The sequence below is a fragment of the Pituophis catenifer genome, unplaced genomic scaffold (genome assembly GCF_029215685.1).
Source record: "Pituophis catenifer annectens isolate HBS135680 unplaced genomic scaffold, rPitCat1.0.hap2 SCAF_1, whole genome shotgun sequence".
In the NCBI taxonomy this organism is placed as follows: domain Eukaryota; kingdom Metazoa; phylum Chordata; class Lepidosauria; order Squamata; family Colubridae; genus Pituophis; species Pituophis catenifer.
Window position 1 is genome coordinate 90631562 of NW_027256881.1, and position 20576 is coordinate 90652137.

General features: G+C 38.4%; 1 protein-coding gene across 2 annotated transcripts in view; it reads left to right on the forward strand.

Annotated features, from left to right (window-relative positions):
* The window catches only part of MED23 (mediator complex subunit 23), a 48896-nt gene that overhangs the window by 11561 nt on the left and 16759 nt on the right, over nt 1–20576 (forward strand). Inside the window, exons 11-18 of one of the 2 annotated variants that reach the window (XM_070932709.1) lie at nt 401–418; nt 9631–9831; nt 10685–10828; nt 11930–12075; nt 14502–14747; nt 15579–15721; nt 17396–17570; nt 20290–20453. In XM_070932709.1, the coding sequence (XP_070788810.1) occupies nt 401–418; nt 9631–9831; nt 10685–10828; nt 11930–12075; nt 14502–14747; nt 15579–15721; nt 17396–17570; nt 20290–20453 (1237 nt within the window). The remainder of the gene's footprint in view (nt 1–400; nt 419–9630; nt 9832–10684; nt 10829–11929; nt 12076–14501; nt 14748–15578; nt 15722–17395; nt 17571–20289; nt 20454–20576) is intronic. The other variant, XM_070932711.1, reaches the window with a different exon arrangement.

Sequence of the window (20576 nt, forward strand, 5' to 3'; positions counted from 1 at the left end):
TCAAATATACCCTGGACAGATTTCGTTCTACAGCAGACATCTTCTCATTTAATATTGATGGACTGATTGATTGATTGATTGACTGAAAGATGGTGGTGATAGGTGCATTGCTTAGATGAAGAGTCGGTAGAATTTGTCTGTTGAATGCCTTGGCATGTTTTCATTACCTTTGCTGGTAATGAATAGTCTACTGTTAATTGATATTATTTTATTTAAATTTTTGTGCTTCTTTTTTTTCCCTCTCTCTCTTTTTTTTTTTTTTGCCTGACCATGTGGGTGGGCTTGGTCTGATTTGGGGTAACTTGAGGCTGGCCTCATAGTCACTGTTTTGTCTTTTCTTTTTTTCTTCCTTTATTTTTGTTCTGTCCTGTCTTGTCCTGCCCATCCTCCAATGCTCTAGACCTTGAACATTGCTCAGGTATGTTCACAACCTTACTGTTGTATTGTGACTAACGATACGCTGGCTGCTTTTTAGCCACTGATTCCAGTTCGAGAATACGCATCTGGCCAGGGCTTGAAATTGGTGGGATTTTCACATGCCATGATAAGAACCTCTTCAAATTGGAGGTTATGAGGTTACCAAAGGATATTAATAGCCAGTTCAGTACCTGGACAAGATTTATCCATTACTGTCCAATCCCCTCATCGTTATTTTTGTTCAGACTGTCAAATGTCTAAAAAAAAGAACCAAAGTTGCTATGAAAAGATCTAAAGAAAATTCCCTTTGTTGAATTTAACCACTATGTAAGATTTGTAAGTAAAAATTCAACTTGACTAGGAAAGGTCATTCTCAGCCTCTCTAGTAAATGCGTTCCCGAGAAGCTCCAAATGGGCTGAATTAGATGGAAGAAAAAAAGGAGGAGGAAAATTTTGAAAAATTTGCAACTTTTACTTGCTGTATATGCTTGCCTGTTTGTACACTCAAATATTGGCAATTTTAGTCTGTTTTTAATCTAACTTTATTTTCAGTAAAGTTTGATGACAGTGTTTGCAATACCATAGTGAAGGTTGTGTCAGTGTTTTCATTTTGGGAAAAAAAACCTTTTATTTCATGGATTATGCTTGACCATAACATTTGCTTGAAAATAAAACATGGGTACAGTAAATAAATAAATCCCAATTTCCACAGATTTTGAAGCATTTCCACATGTTACTTTGCAAAGCCTTCTACATTATAACTGAACATAAAATACTTTGGCCATATTGAAGAATCTGAGTTGTAGAGTACTGATTGTGGCAGACTGAGCTGTTGGAAGAGAACAATGTCTTTTCCAAAAATGGCACAAAGCCCTACTTCCATATAAAACGTTCTTTCCTTTATCATGGCTACATAACTGCCCAGTTCAGTGAGCTCCCTGTGCACTTCAAAATTACACTGCACTTTAAATCCCTTGTGTATTTAGAGGTTTCATTGTATGACAACATCAAATTTTGTAGTATGGCAATTGTGTTCATTTTTCAATTCACTTTTGACAAAGGGACATGCAGTGTTGCTTGATGGCTAAACCCATAGATTTTAAGAGTCCAGGGCATTCTTCATACAAATGAGAAAGTCCTTAAAGATACGTCGATCAATCTATTGTTATTTTGTGAAGATATCAGTCTTCATTAAAAAAAAAAAATCACAAAATGCTTTACAAAAATTAGCATAGCAACACAATTACAATTCATTCAGGAGCCGCAGTGAAGCAGTGATTAGAATGCAGTACTGCAGGCTACTGATGCTGACTGCCAGCTGCCTACAATTTGGCAGTTCGATTCTCACCAGACTCAAGGTTGACTCAGCCTTCCAGCCTTCTGAGCTCGGTAAAATGAGGACACAGATTGTTGGAGGCAATATGCTGACTCTAAAACTGCTTAGAGAGGGCTGAAAAGCACTGTGAAGTGGTATATAAGTCTAAGTGCTATTGCTATTCTCCTTTCTGCATTACCTGAATAGGAAACTGATGTTGGGTCTTTTGGTATTTATAAATGCTATTATTCTATATGCTTTTTAGGAGATTTGCATCCCATAAAGCATATATGCATAACAGACAAACTTGATACATAAAATAGTCATTGATCTACAGGAGTTCCCAGAGTAGAGTTACTCATACTACTTTTAACATGTGTGTCTATTTTGTTCGATGTCTATGGAGCTTCTTAATCATCCAGATCATGGTTGTCCCAAAGGTGCTTTTCAAAAAGCAACTGGACTTTCTTGGTGGGGTTTTTTTTTTCCCCTCTTGAAGACGTTTCACTTCTCATCCAAGAAACTCCAGTTGATTTTCGAAAAGCATTTTTGGAACTAACTTTGTTAGCTTTTCTTAAGCTGTATTCTTGAATTTTAACTTTATCTCTGTTAAAGAGCTTCTTTTTCTGATATGATCAGAAACAAACATTACCATAAAGATTCTGAGTTTTCTATATATGAAGTTAAAGCAGTATTTCCCTCCTCTTCATTCATTCAAACCAGATTAAGTGCTTCAAGAGACACCACTTTCTTCCTTGAAAGGGAAACAAGCTCTGTATTGAAAAACATAGAGCTCCAAATGTTTATAAACAAGATAATTCCTTTCTGCAATGTTTATGGACCCCTCCCTATTGCCTCCCTGAGTTCTTCTTTCAACTTTACAGTAAACAAACGCTTTTGAATTAAGAATGAAGATTTTGTGAGTTAAACACTTCAAAATTCCATGATACTAGTTTGAGAAATGAAATTTAAAAGTTATTGCCTAATGCGTGGTGACTTATGAAACACTGAACCTTGTCATTTAATCTCAATTTTCTGAGAACAAACAGTTATCGTCAAGCAACAAAACCCGGAATTAATGGTTCTTTTTTGATGGAAATGCTGACAAACTGAGTTGTAGGTGTGCTGCCATAATAACAACAGTCTGTGAATTTCTTGTTCATTTGTCAGTGGAAAGCATGGAAGGATCGTGTGTGACATTTCTTGATGGGAATACAGAGACGATGCTGAAAATTCCATCAGCTGGCTAATATTCAAATTGTGCAAACCAGTGGTTGAGAGACAACCTGCTGGGAAACTGGGATATATTGAAATCTCTTTAGACTTAGAAATGCACCAGAATTGCATTCATTTGATATTGCACATTGTTAACAGATCGTTGTTGAAATACACAAAAATAGGAGCCTGCCTGCTCATACCACTTCATGTGACAAGTGTGGTTTTCCCCTGCAGATAAAGATCCAATGATACAAAGTTAAATGTGGTATGGCCCACCCATGTATTCTGTCTTCCTTGATGTACTTGGAAACAGATTCTGTGGGTAAGAGGAGCAGTGTAAACATTATTGCAAAAGGATTGTTGGTTATTTGTTTCATATAATTATCCCGAGGCAAAGAATATTTTTTTCTGGCATTCTATTTCTGGCATGCATTCCAGTAATAATTCTGTCCTTTTATTTTATTTTTTATTTCCAAGAATAATCCCTTTGGGATTAGAAAATCTCAAAGGACTTCTCCAATATTTCTTTCTGTAATTAGATCACCAAAGTGGCTGAATAGGACAATTATGTTCATAACACCTCTCTTAAGAAGATGGAACATTGACTCTTAAGGAACACGCTGTTTGAAAATTTTCCTCTGGTATTTTTTTTTTTTTTTTGCTTCAAAGTTGTTGTTTCTGTATATTTCTAGTCCAAACAATAGCCCCAGATCTTATTCCACTTCAATTATAATTATTGTGATCATCATCATTTGTATACTGTCCTTTTTCCCAGGATGTCCAGAGCAATATTTAAAAAAAACCCAATGCAAATATTAGCCTAAATAAATTAAAATACAAGAATTAAAACAAAGCCTATATAGATGCTTGTGAAATTTCTCAGATATTTGAGCATTCAGAATCTGGACTCATGAATAGAAGAGTACGTGGATAGTTCATTTTTCATAACAACGCTTTCCTTTCTGCAGTCATGATTTATAGATAAAAGGATTGTATCATCAGTCTTACTAACATCACCCCTTATTAAGGGTTAGTTTAAGATTTATCTTCTTTTCAGTCCCTATTTCTTCAAGCAAAATTTTTACCATGTTTAGATTTTTTTTTTTACAAAATCTTTTTAAGGTATTAAATTATTTAATTGGTCCTAAGATTTAGTGTTTGCTGCAGTTCAGTCTCTGGCTTCAGGCCAAAGGTTATGCATTAAGTATTGAATTGGCCTTTTGAATTGAATTAAACATTTTGTATTACATGCAGATTTGTAGTTTACAATGTTCAAAATGGAATATGAAAACTATTCAGATCTAAACCTATAAATGGTGCTGGAAAAGTGCAACAAGAATCTGAACTTGAGTCAATCAATGAAATTATCACCCTTGTCTAAGAGAAAGAGATTATGAACATTTTGGTTAGTGGACTTGCAGGTCTAGAAGTAATAGCCGGATTAAGGAATATTTTGGCTATGCTGACCAGTACAGGAACACCCATTTAGACCTGTGCTCAGTCTTTCTGCTAATCTGCACATTAAAAATTAGATCTGCTAATGGCCTCAGCATAGGCCTCTTAAGTATTTCTCTACAGGGTAGTCCAAAGAGTCTTTATTGCATAGTTGTTCTGTTTCTACCACTACTGAAATTTGTTGTACAGGTAAAATTTATAAGGAACACAATAACTGGCACTCTTCTCTAAGGGGCACAGGCATATTGCATTGTTTTCAAAAGACCATTTCTTTGTGGTCAGTTCAAATTAAAACTGGCAATTTCATTTCTATTGATTATTTTTTACAATGGTTACTAAAAGTATTTTTTTTAAAAAAAAATCTAAAATCAATAGAAACTGGGCTTTGAATTGTTCTTTATTGAGTTTCATATATCAAACCTTATTTTTGTTATTCTTTTAAGAAAGTTAACTTGCTATCATTACAGAGGATTTCTTAAAATTACCTGCTGATATTGATTTTAAGTAAAATGAATTTTACAAATCAGCTGAAGAGGTGCATGATCTCTATGTCCCAGAGTGGATAAAAATGTATTTAAAAAAAATATCAGATTTTTTTATTTAAATCAGATTTTTTTTATTTTTATCAACTTTATCTTAATAAAATGCTTTTGGAGGAAAAATCTATCTAAAGATAGTTTTCTATTTAAGATACATAAGATAATAATTTAGTTTATTCAGCATGAAATGGAGCTTAGTTATGTAGCATGAGGCTGTATATTCTGCAATATTTACATTTTTGGCAAACTCATTCAATAAATCAAAGCTCTGCAAGCTAAGTAGAAAACCTTCACTTTGTTTGCAAATAATAATATTAGAGATTATAACTACCAGCAAGAATGAGTTCTTACATTTAAAGAGCATCTGTCATTTCAGATCCATCATGGCAGCGCTGTTAGCGGGCATCCACTCACCTGCTGCCCGCCACATCCCTCATCTTGTCGCATCACCAACCATCCCATTAAAGTGAATGGGACTGTCGGTGAGTCAACAGCAGGTCAGAGGAGGAGCCGCTGTGGGACAGAGATGACAATTGCTCTTTAAAAATTATGATTTAAATCGAGTTGATTTAAATCAAGCTTTTTTACTAGTGATTTAAATCATGATTCAAATCGACTTGATTTAAATCAAATCCACCCTGCTATGTCCACAGGTTGGTGCAGTTCAGAGTGTTCTTAGAACTAATATATCCACTAAGGTTCCTCCATATATTGATGCTTGTCCCCACTGAGCCAGTTTTCACGTAAAATGTGAAAGAATAATGAAAAAATGATTTATGCAGCTTTCAAAAGAAAGAGATTCAAACTACAGGAATGAGAGTCCATATTCTGTACCTTGTACATGAGAATGGGGCTCTTGAATTTTAATGTTTACAAATAGCTTAATTGTCAAGTAGTTTAATATAGTTACATTTTTTCAGAACTATATATTGAAAAATGCTGGCTCTTCCAGTGACAGTTGAAATCAGAGAGTGAGGTATCATTTTCATGTATTCAGTTGCTACCTAAGAAAGGGAAGCTTCTCTTAAAAGAGTTGAGCTATTTTATTGTAGTGGCTGGTTTCTACACAAGAAAGTCATGTTAATCCTGTAACCATAGAAGCATATAGTCCAAAACTTCAGCATGTAGCATCACGTAGCTTACTTGGGTTTGGAAACTAAAAGTTGGACCTGGTATAATACTAGGAAGGGAGAGTAATGGGAAATACCAGGGCTGTATGGTGGACTTAGAACTTGAGAAACTTCCAGAAGAAGGCAAGGGCAGGCCACTCCCATACAATTGCCAAGAAAATAGCATGGATATGTCCTGAAAATCAAACTGGTTCACTTCATAGTTTGGCACCTTCAGTACAGAAAGAAATACACTGACAAGTACTACTGACTTTTGGAAGAAAACATGAGGTTGAAGTTGAAAAACATGAAATCTTGCCTGTACTTCTGTCAGATGTTGTCCTCTTAACAGTTTGACTTCGATCTTCCCTTGTGTCAAAGCACTGAGAGTAAATACATAGTTGACAAGAGCAAAACTCAGCAAAAGCTAAGACCCCAATAGGATTTTTTTTGTTAAACTTCTTTTTCCCTTAGAACTACTGAGAACAACTGATATATCTGCTGCTTTGTGGCTTCCATTTCCTGGTCAAGTTAAGAGTATGGTGGAAGCCAAGAATTGGCTTTTCTATTTTTTTTTTTTTCCAAAATAAAAATTTTAAAAAAATCATGAATTTTACTTTAATGATATATCCTGTCTTGATAATTACCACCCACAATGCTGTATTTCTCCATATCAAATTATAGTGAATTTCAAGCCCTGAACACAGTAGTTTTTGCATGTTGAATCATTGAATAGTTTGTAGTATTGTCTGTTGCATTCTGCTCTGCTTCATAATTAGCTGCATTTGGGAAAAAAAAGTATTCTCAACTGGTGTTGATATTGCCCTTTGTAAAAATTGTAATGTGGTTGAGTTGTGATGATGGCATTGTGATTTTGAAAGAGAGTCAGAAGCAACTAATGCTTTCTCTTTTTTTTTTTATTAGAATTCTTCTGTTTTTAAGCATGTTTAAGAAAGCTCAGCTAGAATTGTAACTTGGGGCAGTTTTGAGCTGGCAAAGAGCATGTGGAAGAGAGAGTGCTGTTCTCCGATTGTGTCCAAAATTTTGCCATTCTCACATTGTATGGTTAATTGGAAAGCATAATCCCTTTTTCATGGCAAAAAGTGACCCCCTCTGATTTAGGCTAGAATAAGTATCTCTTTTCACAAGGTTTTTCTTTTTTCTTTTTCTTTTTTAATTCAGAGGTGTATTGTAGGCTATCTGTTAGTCAAAGGAAAATTCATGAAAAGGAGGGCTAAAATGTATTGACTTAAATCATATTTGGATACCATGGCAAATTTTTTTCAAAAAAAAAACAACAACCCCCAAATCCCCCCTTCTTTTTTTTGCCTCTAGAAAGGGACGCAGCATTTTCACGATTAGATTCCAAACAGCTCCGTATCTTTTCTGTATTGTCTCTTTAAAATAATATATTTTTCTTCATGCTAAAGCTGTGTTATGTTACAGGTCCATAATGTAAAACCAATATTCTTTGAGGGTTTTTTAAAAAAAATATCTCAGAAATGGATCGAGTTAGTTTTATAGCAACGTCAGAGAGAACCTGAATCCACACAATTACTTACTTGTAAAAATTACAGTCTTACTATATCTTATAAAGTTCCAGTCTGGAATGTCCAAGTACAAAGTTTAATCTAGATTGCCATGTGTCATGTAGACATGGAGATGATTACAAAACTGTAAATTATAAGAGGGATAATCAAAACCCAATTCAGAGTTCAAAATACAGAGAAGTATTGTTAAAATGCAAAGCGTTAGGTATAGACTATAGTCAAAGAGCAGGCCAATATTCAAATGGGTGGGTGGGTGTATAGGTAGGTAGGTAGCAGGGGTGAAATCCAGCAGGTTCTGACAGGTTCTGGAGAACCAGTAGTGGAAATTTTGAGCAGTTTGGAGAACCGGCAAGTACCACCTCTGGCTGGCCCGAGAGTGGGGTGGGAATGGAGATTTTGCAATATCCTTCTCCCAGGAGTGGGGAGGGAATGGGGATTTTGCAGTATCTTTCCCCTGCCATGCCCACCAAGCCACACCATGTCCACCAAGCCACGGCCACAGAACCAGTAGTAAAAATATTTGGATTTCACCCCTAGGTAGGTAGGTTAGGTAGGTAGATGAATGATAGATAGATAGATAGATAGATAGATAGATAGATAGATAGATAGATAGATAGAACAATACAAGGCAAGGCTGCAAGAGGCATTGTTCCACCGCTGGACATTTCAGTGGAATGCTTCTTACATAATGCTCAAGTCTCTTCCCAAATCCAATAAGGCTGTTTGGGAGTAACATGAAGAGTTAGAAAGCAGAATTGAATGAGTGCAGTGACTACGTTTACATGCCAAGCCATGTGGAGTTTTATGAAGAGGTAATGAGCAGCAAGAAGCCTGAGGCTCATTCTCTCCTTTTTATGTCCTCTATACAGCTGAGAAAAGTTCAGAACTTCTCCATCCGTTTGCTGGTACCCACCGGTAAAACAGATCTAGTACTGTTTTAAACTGGAGCAATCGCTGCTTTCAGCAACCGATTTCTCAAATCACTTTTGGATGTTTTAAAACTAATTATGCGAACCACAGTTATTTGGGCAACGTGATAGCTCCAGTTAAATAAAAGCAAAGGCTTTATTTATGGCATTACTGAAGGAGTTCAAAGTGCAGCTTCGAGATTACTAAGGCTTATTCCTGCTCTTTCATTTATCTCCTGCATCTGGCTTACAAGGATCCATGCATAGAATCAATTTGTCTATGGGTAACATCAAACCACATACATACTAATATGTAGGTATAAGCACCTTGTCTTTTTTTCCTCTAACCCGAGGTGTCAAATTCAATTTCATTGAGGGCCGCATCAGGATTGTGTATGACCTCAGGCCGGGATGGGAGTGGCTGGGGTGGTCCCAGAGTCCTTCCGAGCTCTGATTTTGCTGGCAGAGGCACTACGGGCCGGTCCTTCACTGTTTTCAGGGTGACCCCGTGGGCCAGATCTAAGCACCCCATAGGCTGAATCCAGCCCACAGGCCTTGAGTTTGACACCTGTGCTCTAACCCATTCTATTTAAATTACTGACTTGTGGCAAATTAAGTCTGAATAAGGAAGAGAATATATGTTTGATATCCCTCCCAGTTTTTGTAAATTAACTTAAAATCATGCTTAATTAATTATAAATAAAATAAAAAGTGCACAGGGTGAAAAAGAAGGAATAGAAAAGCATGATCTGTATGGTAAATGGAAGTTTGTTTTTACTTATATTACTTGAGTTTTTCAATTATTAGGAATAGGTGAGTCAAAACAAATCAATTACGGCATTGTTCCAAAATATCATATTTCTAGATTTGTTAATCAAAAATGCATCATGGAACTATATTCTCAAGAACAGTCTTTCCAGTCAATTCCATAGAGAAGGGGCTTGGTAAATTGGCATAATAAACAGAATATGATTTAAAGTGACCTGTAACATCAGACAGTTTTAATGCATTGGCTTACCTTGTAAATGTTTTATGTCATGCTTCCCAATTTACTAAAGTAAAGCGTGAAAATGATAAACGCTAGTTTTTGGAATGTTGTATCTGATTTCTACTTTGCAGCACAAACAGCGATGTCCTGTGCTGGAGGACCAGTTGGTCGATTTGGTGGTATATGCCATGGAGCGCTCAGAGACGGAGGAGAAATTTGATGATGGTGGAACCAGCCAGTTGCTATGGCAGCATCTCTCCAGTCAGCTTATCTTCTTTGTACTTTTTCAGTTCGCAAGCTTCCCTCACATGGTCCTGTCTCTGCATCAGAAGGTAGGTTTTCAGTAAGATCAAATAGATGAGTCAAATTGGCACCAGTTAGTTTGGTAAGTGAGTACCTAGAGATCTGCATGTGACTTTACATGCAAGCATTGGCAAAACAGTATCCCAACAATGGTTGTTTTAACAGTAAAGATTAACATCAGGTATTCATAGCAGGACAGAACTGGCCAGTAATGAAAAAATACACAGGAAGTGTTTGGTATATTACCTAATAACAGAAACTATCTGTTATTCAGACTGAATGATGTGGAACACAAAAACTGCTTCACTTTCCTCATATGACATGATACTGTTTTTCAGAAAGTTACCCTTCTTGTTTTAATAGACAAGCACCAGGGTTATCGAAAGCCTGTGAGAAAAAGCTGCCCAAAGCACAGAAAACATATGCAAAACATATTTCAAGCCACTTTATTTTTCAGGCCTGTTTCAGAAGCTGTTCTTGACTGTCTCTGCATATGTGTGCACTTTGCACAGCCCTAGAGATCCTACTCTGATAGATGTCTCTCTCATAATATATCTGATTTTTGAAATTAGGTGGGATTTTTACAGGAAGCAGGTACCTTTGAGAACTATTGATGCTTTTGCCTGAGTATAAAATGTTGATCCCCCTTCCCACACAGTTTTTAATATTGAGTATAGTAGTATTATTGTCATTGTACATCAATATATACCACAAAATTGGTTGCCTAGAATCAGAACAGTTGGTGTTACCTCAGCGTTGGCAAATAACTTGTGGGGAAAAGCATTTTTGCAGGTGTCTAAATGTATCATTTTTAGAATCTTGTGAGAGCTTACTTAGGAGTGTGTATTTGGTATTCATGGAATTTGTTTGTCTGTCTTACAGTTGGCAGGACGTGGCCTGATCAAAGGCCGAGACCATTTGATGTGGGTATTATTACAGTTCATCTCGGGAAGCATTCAGAAAAATGCATTAGGCGACTTTCTTCCTGTAATGAAGCTCTTTGACCTCCTCTATCCTGAGAAGGAAGTGAGTCACCATTTAAAATATTTTACTATTATTACTTATGGTTCACTTTTAACTGATATCCAAGAGATAAAACCAATCCTTTTCTCACAGGGGATTATTTGGCAAAGGGGAGTCTGAATCTTCCTGGACATTGGGCACTGTTGGTCTAAAATCTCCTCTCTTGAGGTTTAAATTTAAAACTTCATTGTAGGTAACATCCATATAACATCATACTCAATTCATTTGAGACTTGGATGCCACTGTCCCCTGTAGGCAGAAGGTACAACTCTGTATCTTCCTGTAAAGTTTTCTGTATCTGTATTTAAAAGTTGTGTTGGATAGGATAACATTTTATTGAAAATACAAGTTTATAGTTTGGGAAAGTTTATAAATCCAGGCTTAGTTGTAGATAATTTGGTTTCTCTATTGGCTTTTCCCAGCTATGCATCTTTGGTAACCCCACTAAAGATATTACTGTGATATTTGTTTTGTATAATACCCTTTTTACAACCCTAAAGAATTTATATATAATTATATATAATATTGACATGACAAACTCTTTCGAAGATGGATATTTGTAATGGGCATTATATGAGACTGTTTTTAAAAATGATTTACGACTTCAGATATGATAGCCAAGTTCATACCCAAAAATGCCCATTATGGCAACTGTTAGATTGTTGCCCCATGCAGGGAATGAAGGAATAGTATACTTTTCAAGATCTCCCACTGGTTAATGAAATTTACAAGATAGAGTTCATATTTCTGGGTGTGCTTCTTGTCCGACTACCTAGTAAGGCTAACAACATAGTTCAGAGGTCTGTTCCAAAGAGTAAAAGTTAGATTGGAAGAAGACGCTCAGAGATAAAGTAGACAATCTGACATTTGGCAAAATTAAGCAACCCTGATTGCATGGTCAAGTTGAAAAAAAGAGAGAGAAAACACAAAGGTGAGTATTAGCAGTTTGAATTGGTAACATATTTTAAGAAATAGTTACCTCAACAGATACATAAGGTAAGTTTCTGAAAATGCAGTTACTCTGTTTCTAAATTTTGATTTGTCATATCTATTTGCTGAATAATTACGGAATATAATTTAACAATATGTTCCTTTTTCCCTTAGTGCATTCCTGTGCCTGATATCAACAAACCGCAGTCAACCCATGCTTTTGCAATGACCTGTATCTGGATACATCTGAACAGAAAGGCTCATAGTGATAATTCTAAACTACAGATTCCAATTCCTCATTCTCTCAAGCTCCATCACGAGTAATTATGTTTTGTAAATAATGACCATCCTTTTCAATAATGATCATCCTGGAATCTCTGAAAAGAGGATGAACAGTGATACCCACCCAAAAGAAGTATATATTTTAACTTTTACATTAAATGTACACCAAATCCTGTAATTACAGAGCATCAAAAATGAATGCTTAAAAACAGGAAACATAAATCCTGAATTTTATTTATTTATTTATTTATTTATTAAATTTTTATACCGCCCCCTCTCCCGAAGGACTCGGGGCGGTGAACAGCCAAAATTAAAAACACACAATACAAATATTAAAATACATTAAAACAGAATTAAATTATCTTAGGCTTCTCCAATTTAAAACCCCATTACCCATAAAATTCACCAATTAAAAAATTTTTTAACCCAGCCCGGCTTGCTGAAATAAAAACGTCTTCAGGGCCCGGCGGAAGGTCCGGAGATCCGGGATTAGTCGTATCCCTGGGGGCAGCTCATTCCAGAGGGCGGGTGCCCCCACAGAGAAGGCTCTTCCCCGGGGGGTCGCCAGCCGACATTGCCTGACAGACGGCACCCTGAGGAGACCCTCTCTGTGGGAGCGTGTTGGCCGGTGGGAGGTTATCGGAGGCAGAAGGTGGTCTCGTAAATAACTGGGTCCTAAGCCATGGAGCGCTTTGAAGATGAGAACCAACACCTTGAAGCGCACTCGGAAGACCACCGGAAGCCAATGCAGCTCGCGCAGGAGAGGTGTCACGTGGGAGCGCCATGCCGCCCCCATAAGTACCCGCGCGGCCGCATTCTGCACCAGTTGGAGCCTCCGAGTGCTCCTCAAGGGGAGCCCCATGTAGAGAGCATTACAGTAGTCAAGGCGGGAAGTAACGAGGGCATGAGTGACCGTGCATAGGGAGTCCCGATCCAGAAAGGGGCGCAACTGGCGTATCAGGCGAACCTGATAGAAAGCCCCCCTGGCCACGGCCGTCAAATGCTCTTCTAAGGACAGCCGTGCGTCCAGGAGGACACCCAGATTGCGAGCCCTCTCCGTGGGGGCCAATGTCTCGCCCCCAATAGTCAGCGATGGCACCAGCTGACTATATCGGGACGCCGGCAGCCACAGCCACTCAGTCTTGGAGGGATTGAGTCGGAGCCTGTTCCGCCCCATCCAGACCCGCACCGCCTCCAGGCACCGGGACATCACTTCAAGGGCATCGTTGGGGTGGTCTGGGGTGGAGATGTACAGCTGGGTGTCATCAGCGTACAGATGGCACTGCACCCCAAAACCACGGATGATCTCGCCCAGCGGCTTCACATAAATGTTGAACAGGAGAGGCGAGAGGACCGACCCTTGTGGCACCCCACAAACCAAGTGCCTTGAGGTCGACCTCTGCCCTCCAGCCAACACAGACTGCGACCTGTCGGAGAGATAGGAGGAGAACCACCGTAAAACAGTGCCTCCCACTCCCAACCCCTCCAACCGGCGCAGCATGATACCATGGTCGATGGTATCAAAAGCCGCTGAGAGGTCTAATAGGACCAGAACAGAGGAGCAACCTCTGTCCCGAGCCCTCCAGAGATCATCAACCAACGCGACCAATGCCGTTTCCGTGCTGTACCCGGGCCTGAAGCCGGACTGGAATTTGGGGGGGGGGGTGGGGGGGGAAACATTATCACCTGATAGCATTTGAAACCAGCATTGCAGTAAAATTTTAGGATGACAAAACAGTCTTGAGAGTTAAAAGACCAATAAAATAGAGCAATTCCTACTAAACAAAAGAAGGAAGGAAATAACCATCCTTGAGATGCAGTTTAAAGGAAATTCAGGAATGAAGCTTATCTAATTTCCTAGTAGCCGTTCTATGTTTTATGATAAAGATGGTCTTATTTTAAAGGGCTTTTGAAGCCTTAAGTATAAGGTATATTATAAATTATTTGCAATACTACAGGTGAATTATTTTTTTCTGTGATTATTATTACAAATAAATCATTTTATTTGGTAAGGGCGACTTTTCTGCCCTATTACTTTTGTTCGGTTTTGTCAAGGTTTTAGTTTCATTTTTTTTAATCTTTAAAAAAAAGGTAAAATAGATGTATTCAGCCTAGCAAAAGTTTGATATGCCCATTTTATTTATTGGCAAGGCAGAAACATTGGAAAATTTTGGCAACTCAATTTAGAGTTGTTCTAATGGGGCTACCTGAGATTTATGAATTGTTCCTCTATTTGCCTAAAGAGCAACTACGTAGAATTAGGCCATGTGGTAAGAAGAGGTGACTTGAGTAGGTGTTGCACTAATTTAACTACGATTCACTCCAAGTAGTGTCTGTCTTATTCTGCAGAAAAAGTTGATGTTCCCATGACTCTTAACATACTATTATCACATATATATTTTTGATGACTAGCGTATGTCAGATCTTTTGTACAAATTTCTCCCATTCATCTTTGCGTGTCCAGGTTCTTGCAACAGAGTCTGAGGAATAAAAGTCTTCACATGAATGACTACAAGATCGCTTTGCTATGCAATGCTTATTCCACTAATTCAGAATGCTTTACGTTACCCATGGGTGTTCTGGTGGAAACTATTTATGGGAATGGCAACATGAGAATACCTCTCCCAGGAACCAACTGTATGGCCTCGGGCTCAATCACACCACTGCCAATGAACCTCTTGGACTCCCTCACAGTTCATGCCAAAATGAGGTAAAATATAATCAGTAACAACAGTAGATGCATTTGCCTGACATGTCAAAACACTCTGGGTGTTTATTTTTTCAAATATTAAATTAAAATACCTTATAAAGGCCATAGGCTCTCCGTGAGTCTCTTCAACTGGAGTGGGTAGTTAGCATGAATGTGGACTCTTCTTAACCCTAGCCTTGCCAGCTGCTTTATGATTCTGATGGCTTCTTTGTGGTTAAGCATCTAGGTCTGTGATGGCAAACCTATGGCATGCTTGCCAGAGGTGTCACGCAGCGCCCTCTTTGTGAGCACGCGAGCCGTCGCCCCAGTTCAGTTCCGCCATGTATGTGTGTGTGCCTCCCACCAGCCAGCTGGTCTTCAGGTGTCTGCCGTGCATGTGCGGGGGCAGGGCATGTGCGGGGGCCCGCATGTGCATGTGCGCAGGGGCCGTACGTGCATGCATGCACAGGGTGGGGTGCATACATGAGGCCATGTGCGCATTGCATTTCAGGGGTTCGGGGATGCACGCATTTGCAGGCGCGCGCTTTGGGCACTCAGTCCGGAAAATGTTAGCCATGATTGACTAGGCCTTAACTACAGTTTGAAACCCAACAAATAACTATGATTTTGAATTCTGGTTAGTACCAATCAAAATTGATGGATTCTCTGTATTGTGACATGCTGAATTACAGTGGGGTTGCCAATCATGGCTGAGCAGTCATTGGAATATTAAGAAAGTGATGTATACCTTCAGTGTTGTGTTACGCAAACCTGACTGCTTTTCCTGAATCCTAAAGTCCTAATTTTTAGAATTTGTTATGGAAAATAATATCTTCTTCTTCTTTTTTCCAGCCTTATTCATAGCATAGCCACCAGGGTAATAAAACTGGCCCATGCAAAGTCTAGCTTGGCCTTAGCTCCAGCTCTTGTGGAAACATACAGTCGTCTGCTGGTTTACATGGAAATAGAATCCTTGGGCATCAAAGGTTTTATCAGTAAGAAAACTTCATTGATTAATATTCTTTTGGACTGCTAATTTTTAATGATATAAATTCCAAACCGAATCATCAGCAGTTGAATTGGTCTGTAGGATGTCCTTGAGAGACAGAAGGAGGAGGAGCCACAACAGTCAGATAAGAGACAGCTTAGTCTGCAGAAGGAATGGGAGGATAGTAAACATCTCTAGTTTCTTAGACTAAAAAAGGCAAGGGGGTGAGGAAGAGATGTATTTTCAGATTTCAAGATTAATGTCAATCCCTCAAGCTAGTCCAGACAAGAAGATGAATATTAACATTACCTTAATTGCAAGGTTACAATAACAGGATCCTGCAAGAATTGTTTTACCTAATTGCTTCTTTGCACATTATAGTATCAAAGAAACCATTCCTTAACTCTATGCAATAATCTAAAGAATATGGGGTATTATATCTGATCAGTCAGACATAAGTCCCGGGAGACTCAGTCTCTCGGGAGAAAAGTTTGCCTGTTCTCATATTAGTTGATGTCAATTAATTTGTAACCTTCCAGAAATTGATTGATTACAGCCTCCACAATCCAACCATTTGCCATATTAGCTAAAATTGATAGAAGAAGCTATACTTATTTTCTCATATAAATATACTTTGGTGAAATTGAAATTTATCCCTTCAAAATGTAAGTCTGCCAGAGACAATATTTAGATTATAATGTATATTCTAATCATGTTTTTTTTAATTTCTGCCTTTCAGAAATTTCAGATAAAATATTTAAAACCTTGAAAACTGAAAATAATCTTGCTAAACAGTTTAGAGTGAGAATGATTGGCCCAAGGTTAATTTGCGATCCGCTTTATTCATACATAATAGGCTATTATTTCAGAAGAATGATCTGTGGAATAAATCATAATAAATTGAATCCATACCTAATTAACTATATCATATACAATTCACAATATTCATCTCACCTGCTAAATTCATTGTGCCATCAAGTCATTTTCAGTTCCTAGTGACTACATAGATTTTCTCCATGATGATGTATCCTTAACTTTTTTTTCAATTATCCTAATGCACGGGTGTCAAACCCGTGGCGTCAAGTTGCCATCCCGTAGTTTCATGACATTTTTTCCCTTTGCTGGGCTCGGTGGGCGTGGCCTACACGTGACACATCCGGCCCGCAAGCCGCCAGTTTGACACCCCTGTCCCAATTGTACACTCATCACCCCTGTAATTGAGTCAGTCTTTAAATTACAGTTAAACATAATACATTTTGTTACAGTGCAGTGTGTGAACCCAACCAATTTTTTTGGTGTTAGATTGATATCTGAAGCTACACTACAAGGAATTGATATATTCTCTGGTTTTTCTTCAGATTGTATGAACCTTTAGCTTTTTACTAAAGATCTGCCCTTTAAATAGGTTCTTCTAAGCTTGTGTGTAATGGAGTGGTGATTTAATAAACACTGATACTCTTATTTGTATAGTAATAATATGCCTATAAAAAGGGGCCTCCTTTTCTGGTCCTCTGTTAAGATTTTTATATTTCTATATAGCGGTAGTATTTTACTAGAAAGAATATTGTGTTGAGAGTTGTTTGTAAATGTAAGAATCTGGGTGGATTTTTGCTCCCAAGAAAGCTGGCTTTTTCTTAATTTTTCACTAGAAAATAATTGGCAGGATTTATTTTCTTCTCAGGTCAACTGCTGCCTACAGTTTTTAAGTCTCATGCTTGGGGAATCTTGCATACCCTGTTGGAGATGTTCAGCTATCGCATGCACCACATCCAGCCTCATTACAGAGTCCAGCTACTTAGTAATCTTCATTCTCTAGCTGCTTTTCCACAGACCAATCAAAACCAGCTTCATTTGTGGTAACAGTATTTTTTAGCAAATCATCATTTTTGCTTTAGAGACAGTACGCTTGTCAGAAAATTATAGAAAAATAAAATGGAACAAAATCCATGCATTTAAGTTATGACAGTCCTGTTAATTTGTACGAAATGGGAGTTTCTGGGGGAAAATGGTTGATAGCAGCCCATATAGTCTTGGATGTGAGTGTGCCAATTGCCCACTGCCTATGAAATGGATCTACCTTCCCTTTCCTTCAGATTTAGGAAGCATAAAGGATTCAGCAGGAAAGTGAGGAAGGTAGTTGTATTGCACAACTGGAAGTCAGCTTGGGTAATGGTCAGCACTTGCTTAGAGTTAAATGACGGTGAACAATATTCAAGAGGGGTTGGGCTTAGTTCTCTTGTGGCTATGTAAGGATTCTAGGCTGATTCCCCTTTTCACTCCGCTCCTAGATTCTGCCATTCTTTCTACAGTTTTACAAATCAGAACAAACTTGAGAGTGATGGAGTTTGAATTTCTTCTCCACCTCCCATGCTTCTTCATTTTATTGAGATTTGTGTAAGATTGAGTACTTAAAAAGGATGTGGGTAGTTGAAACATGGTCCACACGACAAACCATAATAAGCTCATTTAAACAACAACAACCGATATTGATGATCAATTCAAAAGGCTATGCGTTACATTATAGGAAAAGATTCACGATCTCATTTTGAGTTTTAGCAATTAATGATTTTAAGCAGTCTTCTGAATTCAATATAGTACTTACATTGAAATAATAACTGAGTTACCTATGAACAGTACAATTGTGGTTTAATTAAGCCACAACTTTACTATTTTTAGTTGCAACTTCTGGTCAGGAACTTAAACCTCAGTTGCAATTCTGGTTCCTGATCTTAACATCCATTCCAATTTCATCTGGTGATTTAATCTATATATATAAAAGCGAAAACCACTCATGCATTAATCATGAAATCTCAAGAACTGTAAAGCCTACAAACTTGAAATTTGCCACGTATGTCCCTCTTGGCTTCTAGGTGCTCACTAAGAAAGAATTTTTCGAAATGACCATCAGAGCATTAGTATTTCCTATATTATTATAACACGCTCTGATGCTAATTAGTTAGATGTTCTACTCCCCCTCCCAACTTGAAAATAACTGGAGAGAATGGGATAGCATAGGACAGGCTTCTGTGGGGCAAGCCTCATGGAGAAAAGGGGCTAGAAAGCCTGAGGCAGAGAAGGGGATTAGGATAGGAGAAGTTTCTGTGGGGCAAAGCTGAAGGAGAGAAGGGGATAGGATAGGGGAGGATTCAAGCTGTTCATGCCAATTTATCAAGCCCGATAACATAGTTTCGTAGCGAAGTACGGGGATCCAGCTAGTTAAATAATAAGCTTAAGTTCCAAGGAAGGAGGTGGGGAGACAAGCAAACATTTTGTTTTCTTCTTCTGGACTGTGATTTAGTAAGCACTTATTTTGAGAAATAAACTCAGTCATTTAGATGTACAGATACATTCTGGATTTCCTTCTGTTCTGTCCCCGTCTCACACACGCACACAAACAGATAGTCAGGGGTTAAATAAAACTGGCAGACAACAAATTCTTTCGATAAGAGGATTGGCAGCAACCCAGTAGTTGCTTGCCAAGAACTTTACTCATAAAGGGAGGGGTTGTTCCTCCGTCAAATAAACCCAAACAAGATACACACAGTTCAAGAATTGTCAAGTCCAGTCCGTATTAAATCCAAGGCAGATAACGTTGTTTCAAAGATACAATGTGACTCGCTAGTAGTTAGTTTTGTCCGTCACAGAGTCTGAATGGCCACCTCACCCCCTTTTATCTCCTGTGGGGTGTGGTCCAGTGACTCAGCTTAATCTCTGGCACGCCTCCTTTTCTGCTGCGTGCGCTTGTCTCTCCAACGCTGGCGTGGATCCAGCCAAGACTTATCTCCGTCACTGTCCGACTGCGAGGAGATACTTGGCTCCTGGCCAATCTCTTCTCCTTTGGGAGACACCTGAGGCATTGCCAGAGAGGAGGGTCCTGGAGAGGGAGGCCTGGCCAACTCCTCTCCTTCATGTTCGGAGCCTTCTCCCTCCGATAAGTCGGCCTCGGGGGTCGGAGTCACAACATTAAGATAGCCCCTGGGTTTTGGGGGAGGTTATTATAAGGATGGCCCTTGTTTTTGGGGCTGAGATAGAATCAACTTCTCATTTCATCTTCAGTGCAGCTCTGTCTTGGGGATGGCTGCTTTATTGTTTGATAAATTGCGCCTTTTCATTTCATCCGACCCTGCATTCTAGCTGAAAAAAACGTATCCATGAATTAAATCTGGGGTGTTTCAAGCAAAATGTATCTGAAATTAATTAGTTTGTAATTTTAGTTAGAATTTAAAATATTTACTGTTTTCTCCAGAGCTCTGTTGAAGACTAAATTTTACTTGCAGCATTTCTGTCATGCTAAACTATATGAAATATACATGTATATCCTCAAAATACTAGGCAATAATAATAATAATAAAAAATAAGGTTCCAATTCCAAATAGTGCTGGATTGATTACATCTGTTTATTTCTTTGATGTAATGGCCTTCAAGAATCCATGCCTTCCACCAATCTATAATTGGACCACGTGGGAAATGTGGCTTGTGCAATTTTAGAATTCAATTCATTGAAACTAGGTGTTTTCTACTTAACATTTTCTGTAATTAGCGTAACGTATCCTGAAGTGTGTATTCTTTTGATAGTGTGGAAAGCACAGCCCTGCGGCTGATTACTGCCTTAGGCAGCTCTGAAGTCCAGCCACAGTTTACTCGATTCCTTAATGAGCCCAAAACTGTGCTTTCAGCTGAATCGGAGGAACTTAACAGAGCACTTATATTGACTCTAGCAAGAGCAACACACGTCACAGGTAACAATTCCAGATTGTCATGGATCCTACTTAGAAAATAGAAATGGTTAGAACTGTGCTATTTTTTAAAAAAGTATCTTAAATGTTGTTGTTCTTGAGTTACCTGTACTGTTAGACTTCTCA